Source organism: Monopterus albus, unplaced genomic scaffold (assembly GCF_001952655.1).
Source record: "Monopterus albus unplaced genomic scaffold, M_albus_1.0 scaffold104.1, whole genome shotgun sequence".
In the NCBI taxonomy this organism is placed as follows: Eukaryota; Metazoa; Chordata; class Actinopteri; order Synbranchiformes; family Synbranchidae; genus Monopterus; species Monopterus albus.
The window spans coordinates 232,456-250,481 of record NW_018127984.1 but is presented as its reverse complement, the minus strand read 5'-3'; the positions used below and the strand labels follow the sequence as shown (position 1 = coordinate 250,481).

General features: G+C 41.4%; 1 protein-coding gene across 12 annotated transcripts in view; it reads right to left on the bottom strand.

Moving 5' to 3' along the window:
* Positions 1-7: 7 nt before the first annotated feature.
* mark2b (MAP/microtubule affinity-regulating kinase 2b) overlaps positions 8-18,026 on the bottom strand; it is a 46,975-nt gene continuing 28,956 nt past the window's right edge. For 4 of the 12 annotated variants that reach the window (XM_020610197.1, XM_020610191.1, XM_020610199.1 and 1 more), the window contains exons 15-21: positions 16,346-16,440; positions 13,058-13,213; positions 10,245-10,511; positions 7,605-7,631; positions 4,109-4,147; positions 3,349-3,458; positions 8-2,332 (exon numbers count right to left, since the gene is read on the bottom strand). In XM_020610197.1, the coding sequence (XP_020465853.1) occupies positions 1,983-2,332; positions 3,349-3,458; positions 4,109-4,147; positions 7,605-7,631; positions 10,245-10,511; positions 13,058-13,213; positions 16,346-16,440 (1,044 nt within the window). In that variant the 3' untranslated portion in view covers positions 8-1,982. The other 8 variants (XM_020610201.1, XM_020610203.1, XM_020610194.1 and 5 more) reach the window with 7 other exon arrangements.

Below are 18,026 nucleotides of genomic sequence, written 5' to 3'. Positions count from 1 at the left end.
TTCTCTCACCCCGTGTGTGTGTGTGTGTGTGTGTGTGTGTGTGTGTGTGTGTGTGTTTTTCTTCAGCTTCAAGACACTGGAACATCAAATGCAGAGAAAGAGAAAAAGAAGCAACTTCTTCTGGTTTGTGGTGTTGAACATGAGCTCTGATCTGAGAACACCATAAAAAGTCTGTCCTGCTTTCTCTCTCTGCTTCAAGCCACTGTGGACCACTAAGGCCAATGAAAAACAAAACAAACAAACAAAAAAATAAAAAAATAAAAACATGAAAAAAGGAAAATGGCCAGAAATAAGCAGTAGTTCTCACCACCATCAACATCATTAAATACATCAGTGACTCCTGTATTTGGGCAGGGGGGTGGGGTGTTTCATCTGATACACTAAGAACTGTGTGGGGGGTGTTAAATGTATTAAAGGTGCAGTACACTGAAAAGGCAGCAATGATATGGCCCAACATGACCCTTCACACCCCGTTTCTGAAAAACATCTGTACAAACCGACAACACTGCAGAGAAGAATTCATTTGTCGTGTCGTTGATTCTCTCCCCCCCAGTGATCTTTTATAATACACTCGCACGCACAAACATACTCAAACCACACGTTTGTTGTGTGTTTGCTCTTTGGGAACGTGTATCAGAGGTGGAGGAGAAATGTGTTGGTACAACACTGACATTCTGGATAAGAAAGTGCAGTGCCAACTGAGGGGATACCAACTTACAAAAACATTATTACAAATGACTCATTTGAGCATTTATGTGCTGACATATATAATAAAACAAATTTTAAATTTATTTTCAAACAAAGGCAACATAAAATCCATCAACTACCTTGTCCATAGACTGTCCTTCCCTCTCCAGGTTCCAATATGCCCCACTTTTCCAGTGCACAACTCTTTGTAAAAGCAATAAAACAAACTAAGTTAAAAAATAAAATAAGAAGTACAGACTTAAAGACACAGGCCGTAAAATCGATGGCGACATCAGCTGGCTCCTCAGGCTTGATGGTGAAAGAGAAATCAAAACTGAGGAAGATAATGGGAGTGGAGAGGTGAGAAGATGGAAGTGTTTGTGTTGAGTTCAGTTTGACATTAGAGGAAGAGGGAGGAGTGATGAGTGACTGTGTGAGTGAGAATGGATCAAGTGGATTTTTAGAAGTTTGTTTCAGGGCGAGAGGGGAGGTCTTTGGGTGGGCAGGGTCCTTTCACCAATGACAGTACGAGTTCAGCCATCCAAAATCCATCTGGAGGTGTGTTTGTGTGTGACGGTGGGCTTTAGCAGCCAAAGTCCTGGCTCAGTTGGAGTCCGTTCAGCTGTGGAGCACAATCTGAACCAATTCAAGCCAACCTCCTTTGAGTTTTTCAGCAAAATAAGGTTTCATATTTTCTGTCAATCGTTCAGATGTTCAGAGAGAAAGCAGAATGTTTGTTTCAGCAATTCCTCTGCTCTGTCAGTCCTCCAGGCAGCTCCCATTTTCACCTGGTTCCCCCCTTACCCAGAAATACCTGGCAGCAGATCTGTGCAGAGAAACTAATAAATAGCAGTAAGATGTGACAGGAGTGGTCAATGTGATCGAAGTGTGACTTGTTAAAAAACAGAGAGCAGACTGGACATGCAGAAGAGTGGAACGTCTAAGCAGAACATGACAAAAGAAACCCAGGCGGGAGAGAGGAGACCTCGGTCTGTAAGTACTTCACAACTCAGAGGAAATCAGCTCAGAGTTTCTAATCGCAGGGCCTCGAGAACTTAGCAAACCAAACATCTAGAAAAGGAACATTTTCTGGTCACAGAGAAGTGGTAGCCCTGCTTTGTCCAGATAACAATCATGTTCTTTTTAAAATGATCCCACCCTTTGGCTTACCTTCTGACCTCCACAGCACCCCCACCCTGCCTACAATGCCATTTTCATCCTTGCTTTCTCCCCCTCCACCCTCCACCCTCCCATTGCCACCTTTAATCTCAACTCTCCTCGCTGCATCTCTGCACTCAGAGTTTGAGCTCATTGGCAATCTTTGAGGCAATGTTCTTGAAAGCGATGGACGTGCCCGAGATCCGCTTGAAGCGCACGCCGTTTAGGGAGAGCCGAGGCAGCTTGCACACCTCCATCTCCCACTGAACAAAGTCGTCACGTGCCGGGTTTCCCGACACGCACAGTAGCATGTAGCGCTCACGCAACTCATACTCGCAGCTGTTGGAATCAAGCACTTTACGGATCTCGCGCATCATCTCCATGGGCTCCATGGACGAAGTGGTCTTCATGGACCAGGTGAAGCGCAGTGAGCGCGGCTTGGCCGAGTCCTTCTGGCTGGCGATGGCTGGAGGGGTACCAGTGCCACCTGGAGGAGGGCAAAGAAGAAAAGAGGGAGGGTTGAAAAACTGTATGAAGTGCAGAGGGAGACCAGAAGAATGGAGCAAACAGAATGAAAAATGAAGCAGACAGGAAATAGTTGCGATATTCTGAAATATAAAACCCATTAAGACAACACTGAATAAGAACTGATTAGCATCCCCTGAAACCCTCAGTGACATTTCAGGGCACTGGGGCAGCAACTAATTAAAGTTGTCATTATCAAACTGATTTAAAGATTCAGTACAACGCTCCTTGAAGGCTTACATTGACTTTTAAAAAAATGAAGAAAAACCAAAACAAAAAAAACTAAAGCAGAGATCAGGAGTCTGGCTGTAACACAAGCTTCATGTTGTCAATAGTGATCTATTAATAATTTAGTCTATAAAATGGTAAAAAAATGCTGATCATAATTTCCTGGAGTTGAAGCTTTGTTCTACCAACTGCTCAAAACCCCAAATGATAAATTTACTGTGACATTAAACAGACAAGCTGCAAATCTGCACATTAAAATCTGGAAGTCAGGAATTGCTTTGTAATCTAGAGCTGATTAAAGACTAAATAACTCAAGAAAATTGTTGTCAACTAGCTTGTATTCATTTACTTTGTGAATCAACTAAGCTGGAAGATGAAGTGCCTCAAGGATCTGTACTTGGCCCCCTTTTCCTTTTGTTTCTTTATTTTATTTTTCAATGTTATTGTTAGTCATGGTCCTTTAGTGATTTTATTAAAAACTCGGTGGCCACTAACTTTACAAAGAAAATTGTTTGGCTTTACTGACACCATTACTACTACTGACTTTTCCTGTTTGTTACTGAGGTTGTGGTTTGCGGCGGTGTTTCTGGATTAGAGACATTTTAGCACGTAGCCTGAATGTCTCATTAGAAACACTTTTAAATAGAATAAAGTCGGCATTGTTGGTTGTAAAAAAGTGTTAATGAAATACTGCAAGTGACTTGTATTTATTCTATAAAAGTAAAAAAGCAAGAACAAAACGAGGCCTACCAGTGTTACCAGATCCTGGCGAGGAGTTGTTCTCGTCGTTGTTGGACGAGGAGGAGAGAACACCACCTGACGTCTTCTCGGACTTGTCCACTGTACTGCTCAGCATGGACCTGGGTGGAAGAATGGGAGGGTGGAGGAGGAGAGGAAGAAAGGACAGATGAAACAGATGAAAGAAGGAAGAGAGAATGAGAGCGAGAGGAGAGGTGGGGAGATACAGGAGAGGGAGGGAGAAATGAACGAACAGACAAAAAGGAGAAGTGTGAGAATTATTTTAAAAAGCAGAGACAAACAAGGTGGGAGGAGAGGAGAGGACGGATTGAGAGGAAGAGGGAGATGATGAGATTGTGGAAATGAATCAAAACAAGAATAAAATTTTTTTAAGTACCCCTGTGAGTGCTTGTGTGTTCACGTCTCAGATCACAAAGGTGTGTGGGTTTATATCTGAGGCTGTGTTTGTGAGTTTCATGTTTACTTGCACGCAAACACACATTTGGGTACTTGGATTCTGGTTTCCGCTCACACACACACACCACCATGCAGGTCAACCTCCACACCATCACTCTCACTCTCTGGGATGCTACCATTCATGCTAAACTCCCGTCCCTTGATTGGTTAAACAGCTACCACCATCACCAGCCAATTACATCCCAGCTCACCCCCCCAATACTGATTGGCTCTAGTCTATTGATCAGCAGGCAGATTTGGTAAACTCTCAGGGTCTGTAGGGTTTTTGGGTTTTTCAGGCTGTTCTGTATCTCACCTGCTCCCCTCATCTCGACCCTCTCCCTCATACGGACTCCTCGAAAAAAATCAACAAGTTTAGTCTTTTTTTGAGGGCTAGGGCCAACATATGACTCAAACAGACAGCAAATCAACTGGCTGAACACAGTGACACTCGCCATGCCTGCCTGAATGCTCCAATCCAACCACACTGAACATTGTTGGCAAATATATAATTCCACTCTAAATGCTGAAAGTCCAGTGACACTCGAGGACCTCACAACCCATAATGCACTGCTGTGCTCCAGATACCAAAGCCAGTTTGCTCTGTGCAACCACGTTACCCGAGCTCTCCCACTGAGCAGACGTCTTGACTGGTCAGTTGGAAAGATAAGTGAAGAACAGGACTAAGATGCAGCTGCTATTCATGAACTCATTCCTACTTTTATGTTAAAACCGTTTTCTTCTTAGCGACGAGATTCAGACAGATAGTTTGACTGGTTTCAGATTTAGTGAATTTCAGCTTCATGACTTTGTAAATTGGGTTGCGCTATTAAAAAGTCAACTAACATGCACTACTGTATTAAACATTAACAAGGAAACATGTAGTGCCATCAAATCAAAAAGTTAATTATGTAATCAGGAAGACGCTGCAGCACCACAAGCCATACCTCCCAAAACTGTTTTATGGGGCTCAAGAATAAACAACTGTTATTCCTTTCAAATGTAGTTAGTAGTATTAAGGTTGTTGAGAGTGAAGGGGGAACTGATTATGCAGTTTAAGGTACAGGACACGACTCTGTTGTGTGAAAAGCAATTTAAAATATAAACGAAACAGGTCATAAATTAGATCTGTCAGTTTGTTCTGCAAGCTACACAACAGCTACACCTGCCTGTTAACCTGTTTTGTATCAGGCCATCTCTATGTGTGAAACAAACATGTTTGATCTAGCAACAGCAAACACACAACTAGCAACTAGGGCAAGTTGGAACTTGCAAAGAGCTGGTGCATTCAGCTCCAGTATGGATCAGAAAAAGATAACGGGTGAAATGGAATGGCCTGAATTGATATGGAGCTGGTCTGGAGCACTATGCAAAATGAGCTGGTCCAAATTAAACAAACTTTGGACAAAAACTAGGTAGCTCAATATAATATATTCAGTTTAGGACAAAATTAAAGTAGGCCCAACACTGTGGAGCAGAATGGAATGGCTTGGAATGAAATGAGGAACAAAATATGATGTGGAATGTTTTGGGCCAGGATGGAATGGTTTGGAACAGAATGGTCGGCATGATGAGGGCAAGTCCTGTGGCTACAGGAGGTTAGGAGGGTTAATGATCCCAGCACTGCATTAAAACCTGTATTAGTAACACTGGACCTACACACAGGCTGTTTATAATGCACACACATTCCCTGAAAACAACACTTTATCATCTGTATGTATAAGACATTTTCTCTCACATATCAACAGACATGACATGGAAAAACAAACTGAAGGGAGAAAAGCAGACAGCAATAAAAAACAAAGACCGACAACAGCAAAACACATGCAGACAATGGGAGGAAAGTGACACACACAACAGATTTGTGATCTTAAATTCATTCTGTTGAGGGAAAAGACATCATTCCTGATTTGCCCCATTAAACAAAATAACCAAAAACATCATGTAAAATGCCTCCTGCAACAGAAACATGGTTAAAAATTATAGGACATGGGAGATGACAAGTCAGAGAAATGGAGAGGTTACACAAGTTTTTTTAAAAATAATACAAACAGAGATAAATTTGTGAACAATCCTTTGCCATTTTGCATCCATTTGTGTTTCGCTAAAGCACAACTGAGCATGCAAAAATGGCAGAGGAGGAGCACTATGATGTCAAGGAAAAACAAAACACTGATATGATGATTACTGGAGTCCAAATATATATCACTTATACATATGGTGCACTGTAATCATGTGCAACTACAATTGATCCTTTTTGCTTAAAGGTACAATAGCCTATTAGCCCCAGAATATTTTTCTCTCTCTAGTATTTTAACTTTATTGATTAATGAGAATCCTTAAAAAGCCTAATGGCATTTTTACTTGATAAACTGAATCAAGTCAGCATTACAGCTTCTCACCACCAGGTGGTGCAATGCTCCAGATTAAAGGAAATTGCCTGACCAGCTGGTAAAAAGCAGTCAACAGACTCAACACCAAGTGTGTGTGTGACACAAACGTGGCTGTGAAATGTGTGTTCAGCATGCACATATATAAATGTGAAATGTGTTTAGCAACCTCACATAGTGGGAATATCTACATGAGCATAGAGACGAACTGTGTGTGTATGTATGTATGTATGTATGTAAATGTCTGGGTGTATAAGTGCACATATGTGTCTGTGTGCATGGAGTGTCATTCTCTGTGTGTGTGTGTTGACGGTGTAAAAGTCTTTTCCAGGCAGAGTGGGTCAAAGCCATCCAGTTCTGTTGCTGCTGCTGTTAGACAGCCAGTGCCAGAGTGAGAAGAGAGTGATGAAAGAAAGGAAGAGTGCAGCCTCTGGAAAAGAGTGCAGCCTGAGAAACGCTGCAGCCTCGTCCCTCCTGGGTCCTCTCCTCCTCTCTACCTCCGTCCTCAACTACAGCAAGGGACTTGTTCTTACACGCTAGCTCCCCAAAGAGATCTACAGAAACTTACACCTAAAACTACAAATACAACCTCACTCTCTGTAACTGAGCTTTCCTTAGCCACAATGACCACACTGATGAGAGCAGAAAGGTGAGATGGGTGACAGTGTGGAGGGTTTGGTAGGTTAGCATGAATGGTTAGCAACACAGCTAGACTAAGGTGAACACGGCTGATCGTAACTTAAAAAACTGAAATCTCTGATGGTGGTGCTTCTTTAAGCTTTAAATGACTTTGGTCAATTGAATAGCTTTTTTTTACCATTACATCACCACTTTTTAAAAATATAGAGGCTCAATAGAAGGACAATGCTACCTGCAACTGAAGCTAAGAAAGCAAAAGGGTTAAGAGCAGGAAGGAAGTAGCTTGATTTATTGCACCATTAAGACTTGACCTAAATCCTGGATGCTACAGGGGAATATACAAGCTCACACACACACTACCTGGTAAATAAATAGAAATGTGGGGGCGAGGATGAAGAAGAGGTGAGTGGGAAGGACGGTGGAGGGACGAAGAGGGTTGAGGTGTTATTATGCCACATGATTATGTGAGTGAGTTAAATCTGTGGGTGGCTGGGTGAGAGGGAAGTTAGTACAAAAATAAATAAATAAAAAACTGAAAATGGGCCAAAACACGACATTCAAAACCAGAAGGCTCAAAAAAGGGGTCAGCCAGAGGAGGAAAAAAAAAAAACAGGAGAGAAGATAAGGCTCAAGGCACAAAAGGAAGATTTCAACAAAGCCGCATGAAACACCAAAGGGGGAGAAAATATATATATATATATATATTGAAATATATATAAAGAAGAGAATATACGTGTGTGTATATATCAAGGGGTTATATTTAACGTTGGGGATGTTGCCTACCTTCTTGGAAACCTGAACGAGAGATTTCTACAAAAACAAAAGAGGGATAAAGAAAGAGAAAAAAACGCATGTATAAAACATATATTTATGACTTTCTTGCATAAGACAAGCTGCCCCTTGAGTAGCAAACTTTAAAGCAAACTCTCAGAAACAAAAGTCCAACATGAACCAGACTCACTTTGGACTGAAGCAGCAAGCACAAAGCAATAAAAATGAACAACAAAAAAGAAAACCAGTGTTCCTGCCACCAACTTTCAGCCCGAATGTGTTTTAAATGCGGGAACTCTAGGTGTGATCAGACATTATTAAATGCACACCAGCGACACCTTTGAGGGATTTAATGGGCTCTACTGGTTAAAGTCTTAACAGTCACCCCCACCCCTTCTCGCCCAACAGGAAATGAAGTGTTCCTCCAATTACAGACGAGTCCTGGGTGATCCTGAAAAGAAACGCCTGTGAAGTGAGAAGTTCAAACGGGATAAAAAAAAATTCAAACAAGAAAGAGAGAAAACCACCTCCTACACACACAGACACATTTCAAATGGGAAAACACAGGTTATGCAACAACATAATCTTTAACACACATTAAGAGACATTCTCCTCCATACATACACACGTGCGCACACACATCCACATATCTGAAGGACAAAGAAACATCACTCTTCGGAGCAAGCAGCAAAGTGCAGTGGTGAGGTTATCTGATATGTTAATAAAACACAGCGAGTGGATGTGTGTGCTTGGTCAAACTGTACAAATGCAACTTAATCTCTCTGTCTCCACTACCTCTACTCCCTATTAGCATGCCAAGTTGTGTGTGTGTGTATATATCTCAAGGTGTCCCCACTAGTGGTATTTATAGTTGAGGGAAAAGTGATATCTCCGGTGTAACCATGGATACTGTCGCCACGGAGCTACAGTATCTCTGAGTGGGAGGCCTGGAGAGTCTCTGTGCCTGTACCTCCGCCTTTACACACACACACACACACACACTATCAGCTCTACACCAACACCCAAGCAGTCGGGTCTGGCTAATTTAACTTTCTCAATTCCTGTCTTTTTTTAAGTAATCAACATAAACAGAAACACAGCCTCCTTTTCTCTTACACCGTTTAGCACTTGTGTTCAAAAGCAACCTCCAGGGCTCATTGGTGAAACTGGGGCGAGCAGGACAAACGTCTCGACTTTACCTGCTCTTTCAGCTTTTCATTCCTTCATTGCTTACTTGGAGCTTCCTCTTCAGTCTTGTTCCTGCCACCTTCAAACCCCCACGTTCTCTCCTCCACATCTCTGTCAGCCTCAGTGCTTCTCCTCTCGTCTGCTCTGTGCTCTTGTCCTCTCTTATTCTGACTCAGCCGCCTACAAACTTCATCACACTTCACATAGGATTCAGGTCAAAACTGACTAAACGAATGACATCATAAATAAATGAGTTCATTTTCTCTGGCCTTGTTACTTGACATAATTCATCTCCTTTCATAAGAATCTGCCTACAACTTGTCCATCTGTAATAAATTAAACTTTAGTTGTAGTGCAGCAAAATTTAAAGGGAGTGAATTATTCTATTATATTGTTGTCAATAAAACGCATAAAAAAACCAAAACTGACTATTTATTTTGTAATAATCTGTCTATTCCTCTGTGCCACTGAGTTCAACTGTTGCAACATATGCAATTTTACTGTGTTAAACAATCACCAAAGCACCAAACGTATTCATTCTCGACTAAAAATGCAGTTTAATCCTATTTGAGTAACGTCAGTGAAAAACTGCAGTGCCCTGCTGATGGATGTTCTACCTACCTGCCTACCACAGAAGGAGTGGGGAAAACTAAAGAATGCATAGTTGATTTTGGCCTTATTATGATTTTTCTTTTAATGAGAAAAACATGGAGAACATTAACTTTGTCCTTTAATCACCGGCATTTAACATGTTTCATGTTGGTATACTGACATGTATCAACTTCAAGTCAAACTAATGCCAATATCTGTCAAAAGTTACAATCAGCAAGAAAGAAATATCACTATTTGTCACACACTTTTATACTTCTTTGGCTAACTGTATTTACAAAAACAGCAGGTTCAAAACTAGAAAATTGACTTCAATTACAAAAAAAAAACAAACAAACAAAAAAAAAACTATAAACTTTAATTTTCATTATGACCAGGTATCCATGAGAGTAGACTGAACTGCTACAACCTGCACCACCAGAGCTGAGATGGAAACTAGGCCAGACATGGAACCACAACCAGAATTACTCCTCCAAAATTACAGAGAAGACACAGCTGTTCCCTTCCTCTCCTGTTCTACTCTTAGCAGAGTTTAGTGACAGGGATGAGATGAGACCAGTCCCTTTAAAAAAATACTCTGAAAACCAGAGATGCCATGGACGTACAGTACCACATTCCTGAGGAGAAACCAGCAGATGAAATGCCTTCTAACATAAACCCAATCATTTTCTGGTTCAAAGTGAAACCTCAATACTCAGAAAAAGCTTCCAACTGTACTTAAGCTACAAAGTAGGTGGATAATAAATAGAACAGATGCTACCATGACTGCTTTGCATTTATAAAGCTACAAACTTTCTTCTTTGGCCCTCACCTGCCCTTCCCGATATCCTCCCGCTTCTCTATTCCATTACTCACCTGCGTACAAACTTGGATGTGAACTTGCTGAAAATCCCTGTGGCGCCGTGTGTCCTCCGGGCCTGGCTGTTGCCATGTGACAGTGAAGGGGAAGCGGGCCCACCAGGGTATGCGGGGCCCTGCTGGTCCCGGGCCACCCGCTGCTGGCCTGCATGGAACGTGCTGCGAATTCCCACCCCTCTGGAGAAGTTGGTACGGTCTGACACGGCAGCGCTGCTGATGTTGTGGGCAGACGGGGAGGCACCGGGTGCCCGCTGAGGTGGGGCGCTATGGACAAGATTGGGAAGACAGTGGAGGGAAATGAAGGAAGGGATGGTAAAGAACCAGTGAGAGGATGGGAAGGTAGATGTGGAGAAGAAGAAAGAGGTGTGAAAAGATTGAAGGATAAGAGGTTGGAAAGTGTGATAAAAGAGAAGGTGCAAATGAAGAAGAATTCAGGGTGACGGAGACAAGAGAAAGCAAGAAATAAGAAAGCAGGAGGATGAAAAGGGGAAAGACCACAAGAGGTAGATTAACAAAATGGGGTTTAAGAGGGGATGGGAGTGAAGAGGAGGGTGTGAGAAAGAAACACACAGTTAGACAATCAACAGATGAAGAAATCTGCTTCCCTCTAAAGTTCTACTTACCTCACTGTAAAATCCTACATGAATCTATGTCTGTTCACTGTCTGCTTGCGCTGATGTTTCATATAATCCCTAAAGTGTTTAGGGCCACATCAGGTCAGTGACACACACACAATTAATCCTCTTAGTGTAGGCCATAAGGCCAAGCATCGCAACCCTCACGCTTTCTCGCGCACAAAGACAAAGACACATGGACATTTGCACAGTAATTATTTATGGAGTTAAAAGCTTGCATTTGCTTTGTAAGCACGTCTATCTTCCATGACACTGCGTTGCAGCAGTACACCTGCAGCAGATGGCAAAAACAACAAACAGATATAGCAAAAGCACAAACACAAGGCACACACAGTGTAAGACAAGACAGGCAAATGAGTGGAATAGATTAAGTAATTAGTACACAAGGGCAAATCACCGTGGAAGACTGCAGCAGGACTCAGGATGTGCACTCAAAACACAAAAAGTTGCAAGTGCACATACTAGTGGTCAAATACACTGTTAGTAAGATGTAAGAGATGAAGGGGTTTTCCTAGGCAGCTTCATGGTTTACATGGGAGACTGGGGAGTCAATGAAATGGAACAAAAATAGAGGCTGTGGAAACCTTAAGAGAGACCCTACTTCCTGTACACACACTGAAATTCACTTCAAGCCAGGAAAAACCCTGTTGTCAACAATCACATTATAGCAGAAAACCAAATGCAGAGCAAAATATCTATGAAGGGCATGCAGCAGCTGTTCAGTGGCCTAAAACACACAGGACATTAAACAGTTTCTAGCCACAGCTTACCATCACAGGTCGACTCAGAGGCAAGTTAACACGTTAACTAAATTCACATATCTCCACAGATATGACCTTTTGTTGGTCATTTCAGATGCTGAATAAAGTGCTTTCTTTCCTTCAATATCACTTTTCGTCACAACTTTTTTGGGAATTTTTATGGTTTATGTAATTTATGATTATAACACTTTAAATCCCCAAAATTATACAGCAGATAGAGATCAAGTCTGTTTATATTATGCCCCGACCTAGTAGCTTGGAAGCTAGACTACAGGGCCATTTCTGCATATTTAGCAAAAGATAATTTATTTTCCTTTTTAGCAATAAAACAATATGAACTATAAATATTCAGGGGTGAGATACTGATATGTCAAAGCCTTCAATCATATAATCTGAGTCCTGCCTTAAATGAAAGAAAATGTCTAAAACAACAGTATACAGCACTTCTCTACAGTCTCCAGGAAACGCCAGCTCGTTCAACTTGTTTCACTTATTTTAGTCCTCTGACCTACTGTAAGAGGGAGGCACACAGTGCAGCTCATTATCAAATCAGCCAATAACAAAGCCTGTATATAAAGGGCTAGAGCACAGTTTGTAAGCTGTGCATAGAAACCTAATCCCTGCTGGTTCATAACGTCTCTTCTCTGAATGTTTTTCGCCCCCTGCTAGGAAACAAAACAAGTACAAAAACACCTCTGGTCCATCAGAAGAAGAGAACATTGAAAAACCTGCTCATCTTGTTCTCATGTTCTGACTGTTCAGTTACAATCCGCTGGGCAAATGTGAGGTGCACAGTTCCACAACAAACAACTTGAACTGCTTGTGCTTCTACAACTGTACACAGTGTACCCATCACTAAAAACAAAATTTTGGCAGGTTCAATAAATTGTCAACTTTGGAAACTTATTAATCTGTTGAATGTGTTGTCCTTTTTACTTTCTCGCTGAATTTTAACTTAAGCTGATTAAAAGACAAATGCAAACCAAACGGCATAAAACATTTGAAAATAAATGAGATACAGACGTTGTTCAAGTTAGTGTGTGTGAGGTGGATGTTGGCAAGCAGGGCAGTTTGTGTAAAATAAAACACCCACTGGGAAGAAGATCCATGTCTTTGATTGGTTACACAATCTGGGGCTAAACGGTTTCCTGCTAGTTGTTAGGATTAGTGTGAAAAAAATAAAGTTTAAAAACTGGCATTCTCTTTTTAATCTAGCAGTGATGGACTGTTTTAGAGCCAACAAATCACTTTATCCATTATTCATCTCTCTTCTTTCCTCTTTGTCTATTGCAGGAAGGATGATGATCTGTGCTGAGTAAAGTTGAAGGTGCTGTAAGGAGCTGATGGAGCTGTGAGGCCATGTCTGCCTGAGTGTGTGTGGGTGAGAGAAAGAGAGAGAGAGTGAGAGACTTGCCTGGGCCGTGGTGCGTGCAGGTCAGAGGGGCATGGATGATTGGAGGAGGACAGGGACTTGTGGTGGCGGGGACGCGAGGAAGAGGAGGAGGAGGAGGAGGAGGAGAGGACGGCAGCGGCCGAGGCGGTGGAGGCGCGGGAGCCCGGAGTGTTTAGGCTGAGGGGGAGGAGGGGAGGAAGAGAAGGAATAACCCGCCCGACACACACATACGTACAGACAAACAAACACGCCCACAAACATGAGCAACAATGACACAATCACAAAAATACACACGAGCACAACATACATACAGAAAAACAAACACACCGGGCGGGGTTTGTGTGTGGGCGGGCGAGGAGGTGGAGCATGGTTAGAAGTAGCAATTATTAAACACATTGGGGGAGGGGGGCAGGTGGGGAGGAAAGAGAAGAGCAGAGAGAACAGGAACACCAGAGGAAGAACAGAGGAAGCTGACACAGAGACAGGAAACACACTGAGCAGTTGCACTTGAACAAAGAAGAGATGGTCTTTCCTGCTGCTGTCACCGTTTCATCGTGCTTAAAAACAAAACTCTTTCAAAGGAGGACTGTGTTGTGGTGCCTTCACCTGTGATGTAAAAACTACCGGACACAAAGACCAACTTCAACACACACAGAAATGTTTATTATAACTTTCATTTTTCTCATAATGGCAGGGCCTGCGTGATGTCTTCTGAACTCATGTTGACCTGAATCTGCAGTCAACACATCTGATCTCCTACAAGCTCACTTCACGGAAACAGTGATTTTCTTTTCAACTAAAACAGTATCTAGAAGGACAAGGTACTTGAACTATGACGATTAAATGAATAAACAAACAAAAATATTCTGCACCAATTCTGCTAATCAATCATTTGTTGTTGTTTTTATTTTAGTAGAAATGACATACAAATCAATGATTTGACCTTTTATAATGCAAATATTTCTTTGTCTTTGTTTTGTATGACAGTAAATTGAGTAAAGATTTTGATCTGATCAGATAAAATAAGCAAACTGAATGGATCACACTTGGCTATGGGAACTTGAGGGCCATTGTTCACCATTTTCAGACATTTTATACATTAATCTGCAGATTAATCAACAGTAAAATTCAATGTCAGATGCAGCTCCAAAAGAGAGAGAGAGTCTGAATCTATAATTTGTGCTCTTTTTCAGGTAGGCCTGCACAGGTCAGGCGCTACAATTGTTCTATTTAGACACGTAGATGTTTGGCACGACATACAACGTCACTGCCCTGATATGAGATGATGACTCTGACCTCTGAGCTTGCATTACAGGTTTGACTCGTCTCAGTGCCTGACTTCATCTCACTAACCTTCCTGTCCACTGTGCACACTTTAAACTGTAACAGGAACAAAGAAGATTTTATTGACTTATACAAAACATTACTGGCTAATTCCTGAACTCTCTCTTAATCTGCAAACCTCTACACGTTACTGACACCTCTAACTTTGTCCACAATTAGAAACAGGCAGCAGAGGAATGAGCCATGAGAGAGAGAGAGAAAGAGAGAGAGGGAGAGAGAGAGAGGCCAACAAAACTGCTTCTAATTATACAGAAAATCAACATGCTGTTGAAAGAGACGTTCACTCTTTCTGACAGGGATTAGTCTGGCTAGTGATGGAAAAATAACTACATTCGCTGGACAGCCTAGTGTATGAAATGTTTTTGAGCTTGTGTGTGAGTTTGAATGTTTAGAGGCTCAGTGTGAGTGTGTGTATGTGTAAGCCTATTAGGAGGCAGACAGGCCATATAGCGCCACTAGGAGTTAATATTCCATCACAAGTCTTCCCAATCTCCTTAGAGAGAAAGAGAGAGAAGAAAGATTAATATAAAAACAAACAAAAAAAAGGAGGTACCAAGAAAAAGTGAGTGAACAGGATCCATAAGGACATGAGCTCAAATAAAAGAAAAAATTAGGAAAGAAATAGAACAAAAGAATAATTGGGGAGGGGGAGGGTGTAACAAATATAAAAGCACCAACTTCAAAGCATTAATAATGAACAACCTTGAAAATCAAAGCAGATGACAACCACTAGTGGAGCCTACAGACCCACAGTAGTAAAACAATAGGCATCACCGTCTCAAATGACCCCTTCATTACCATGCAGAGCTTAGGAATCATGTATCAGACTTTACAGAGATTCAATTCAATTATTTTACTATGTTTTAGGCAGGATGCTATTTTGGGAACAAGGGGGTCATGTGAGACTGATACATGAACAAGTAATAAAGCAGTAATGACAACAAACATTTTAGTTAGGATTATGGTCTGGCTTAATGTTTAATGCTTAAGAAAAGGCCCACAAAGCATATGGCTGGTTAAGCATGAGCGATGTGTGCGTTGTTGTATGTGTGAATGCGTACGAGGTGGATTCAACGCCAGAAAGTAACGCTCGACGTTAACGGACAGTTAAAATTCCCATTTTCATGGCCTTATAATTCACGTATAAAATTCACATCAAGCAACAGGAACAAATCACACAGTAGTTTTGTCAATCTCGAAATGGTTTCATGTGTTTGAAGAAGAAAGCAGAGCTGGAATGATTTAAGATATAATGAGAATGGGAGGGAGCTCACGTTGTATTTACTCCAAAAGAGAAAGAGAGAGAGAGAGATTCAGATTTTTGCTTTTTTTGCTAAAGCCCTGACCCTAATTTGATTCTCAATAAAAAACCTCCTGTTTAATTAACGGCAACATCAGGGGATGTAAAGTTCATTTTTATGAGAATGGAAAGCAGTACATTTCATTAACATAAAAAAATAGAAAGATGGCTAGAGTTTGAAGAACAAATTTGGGCCGTCGTGTGTCATACTCTACATGTGTGAATGTAGGTATGCATGTCCATCGAAGCCTGCTCTGCTATGACTGGCAGGCCTCCATCAGACCGTCTCGGGTAATCTGTAATCTGCTGGAGGTTTGGCCTAAATTCCCAAGAGGGTCTGACTTCCTTGATCAGGAGGGCTTCACCCACCCTGTGGGCCTTCCTGAGCCAGCTGGCACAGCTCTGGAGAGAACCGGCCAAGGCCTGGGATTCAGTCACTGAGACAGCTGTGGGGCTGCTTCATTCACAAGCATTCACGAGTGAGTGTGTTTGTATTAAGTGTATGTTAGGGAGGAAGCGGTGCTTCCTCACAGCAACTAGATGGTTGCCAATGACGACACAAAGCGTATAAGTGAGAACGATTTTAAGTGGGTATACTTGCCCTTGTCTTCTGATTATATCTATCTTTTTACATGATGTGTTTGCGTGTGCTTGTGTATATGTACCTGTCCTTGCCATTCTGGATGCCTTGGCCAAGTGTTGCTCTCTCAGTCAGTGGAGAGTTCCGACTGCGGCCGGTACCAGTGGACAGAATGCTATTCTGAAGGGAGAGAAGAAGTTTCACAAAACAGAGATCAGGACAGAGACATGACAGTGTCAGAGCAGACCAGTCAAAAGAGGTGAACAAACATCATTAAATGTGAACAAAAATTCCTGAAAGAGTACTGAGCGATCAGCAAGGGTGAGTGACTTTAATTACATCTTCACCGAATTATGCCTCAAGAGTATTTGCTGTAATAAACCCATTTCTTGTCAGAATTACCTGCACAATCATACAAATACAAAAGGCTTTAATTTTTATCTTATTATTCTTGAACTATCATTTAAAGCCCATGCACACCCACATGGGTGTTTTCCATTACCCTGACAGATCAGCCCTCTGTTCAGGCTGAGGTGGGGCAGCTTTAAAGGGATTTAACATGATGCCACCAAGGTTTACATACTAACAGAATTAATAATAGTCTAAGTTGTCCTGCCCTAACAGGTGCAACAACACTAACAGGAGAGTGAGAAAAAGGTCAAACAACCACAGTCTGTACACACCCACAGAAAGGTGTAATCAGGAACCTTAAGCCAAAAAAATAAATAAATCACAGTGCACATATTCATGCATTCTCCCCAAAATTATGGGACCATTTCAGCTCAAAACAAATACCCATTCTAAACATCAAAGGTGAATCTTTATATTGTAAAACATTTGTTGGTAGGTGTCACATCTGATGTGTTAGAAGGACACTGGTGCAAACATTGAAATGCTAAACAAAATCAAGACTGGTATGACACACGGTAAACCTTGTATTTTCAACTATTTCGTATTACTTTGTTGGACAAGCATTTGTTGAATGAGTATGTCAATGCTGCAGCCTTGGGGGCTTCTCCTGGTGCTGACAGAGCAGACAATAAATCTAGCTGACACTTTGACATGTCACAATAGGAAAAGCACAGGTGTTTTAAAAAAAAGATCAATAACTTCCGTTTTTCAGGGCCCTAGTATTGGACATGGTGTCAGACTGTCATGGATTCCTGACATTTAAATGGAAGTGGCACACTGTTTATACTAGTAACAGCTAAGCTCTTCTTACTATGACAGGTCAATATCTCTGCTGTGGAAAATGCCTATAGCTTTGCTTCAAAACCCAAGATAAAAACAATGCTGACAATGTTTTGGGTATTTACTACTAATGCACTTTAGAACGACAAATCTAATAAGTTCAGAAAATGGTATTATTTCACTATAATGCAGCTTTAACACAAAAAGACACACAAAGGCCAAACACTGCAAACAGATGGCAAACGAGCACCTAGATAACAGGATGTACACGTTCCCTTTCTTATAGCAGATAAGAAGACCTTCATGGTCATTTCTGTTAATAAGCTTAATTAGTAACTAGCATCTGCTCTGGTCTTTGGACCATAGTATAAAATAAAATATGGCTGATGCTAGCTTACTCTGCAAAGCCACAATGACTTTCCATGTGCTTTTGAATTTCTGTAAAACTTTAAAACATATTTTTTGCAACTAACACAAAGGGAAATCTGTTCATTCACCAAAACCACTATTCGTTTGTCTATGTCAAGGTCTGTGTGATGAAGTGAAACGTATAGCAGAATGTACTGATTAAGTCA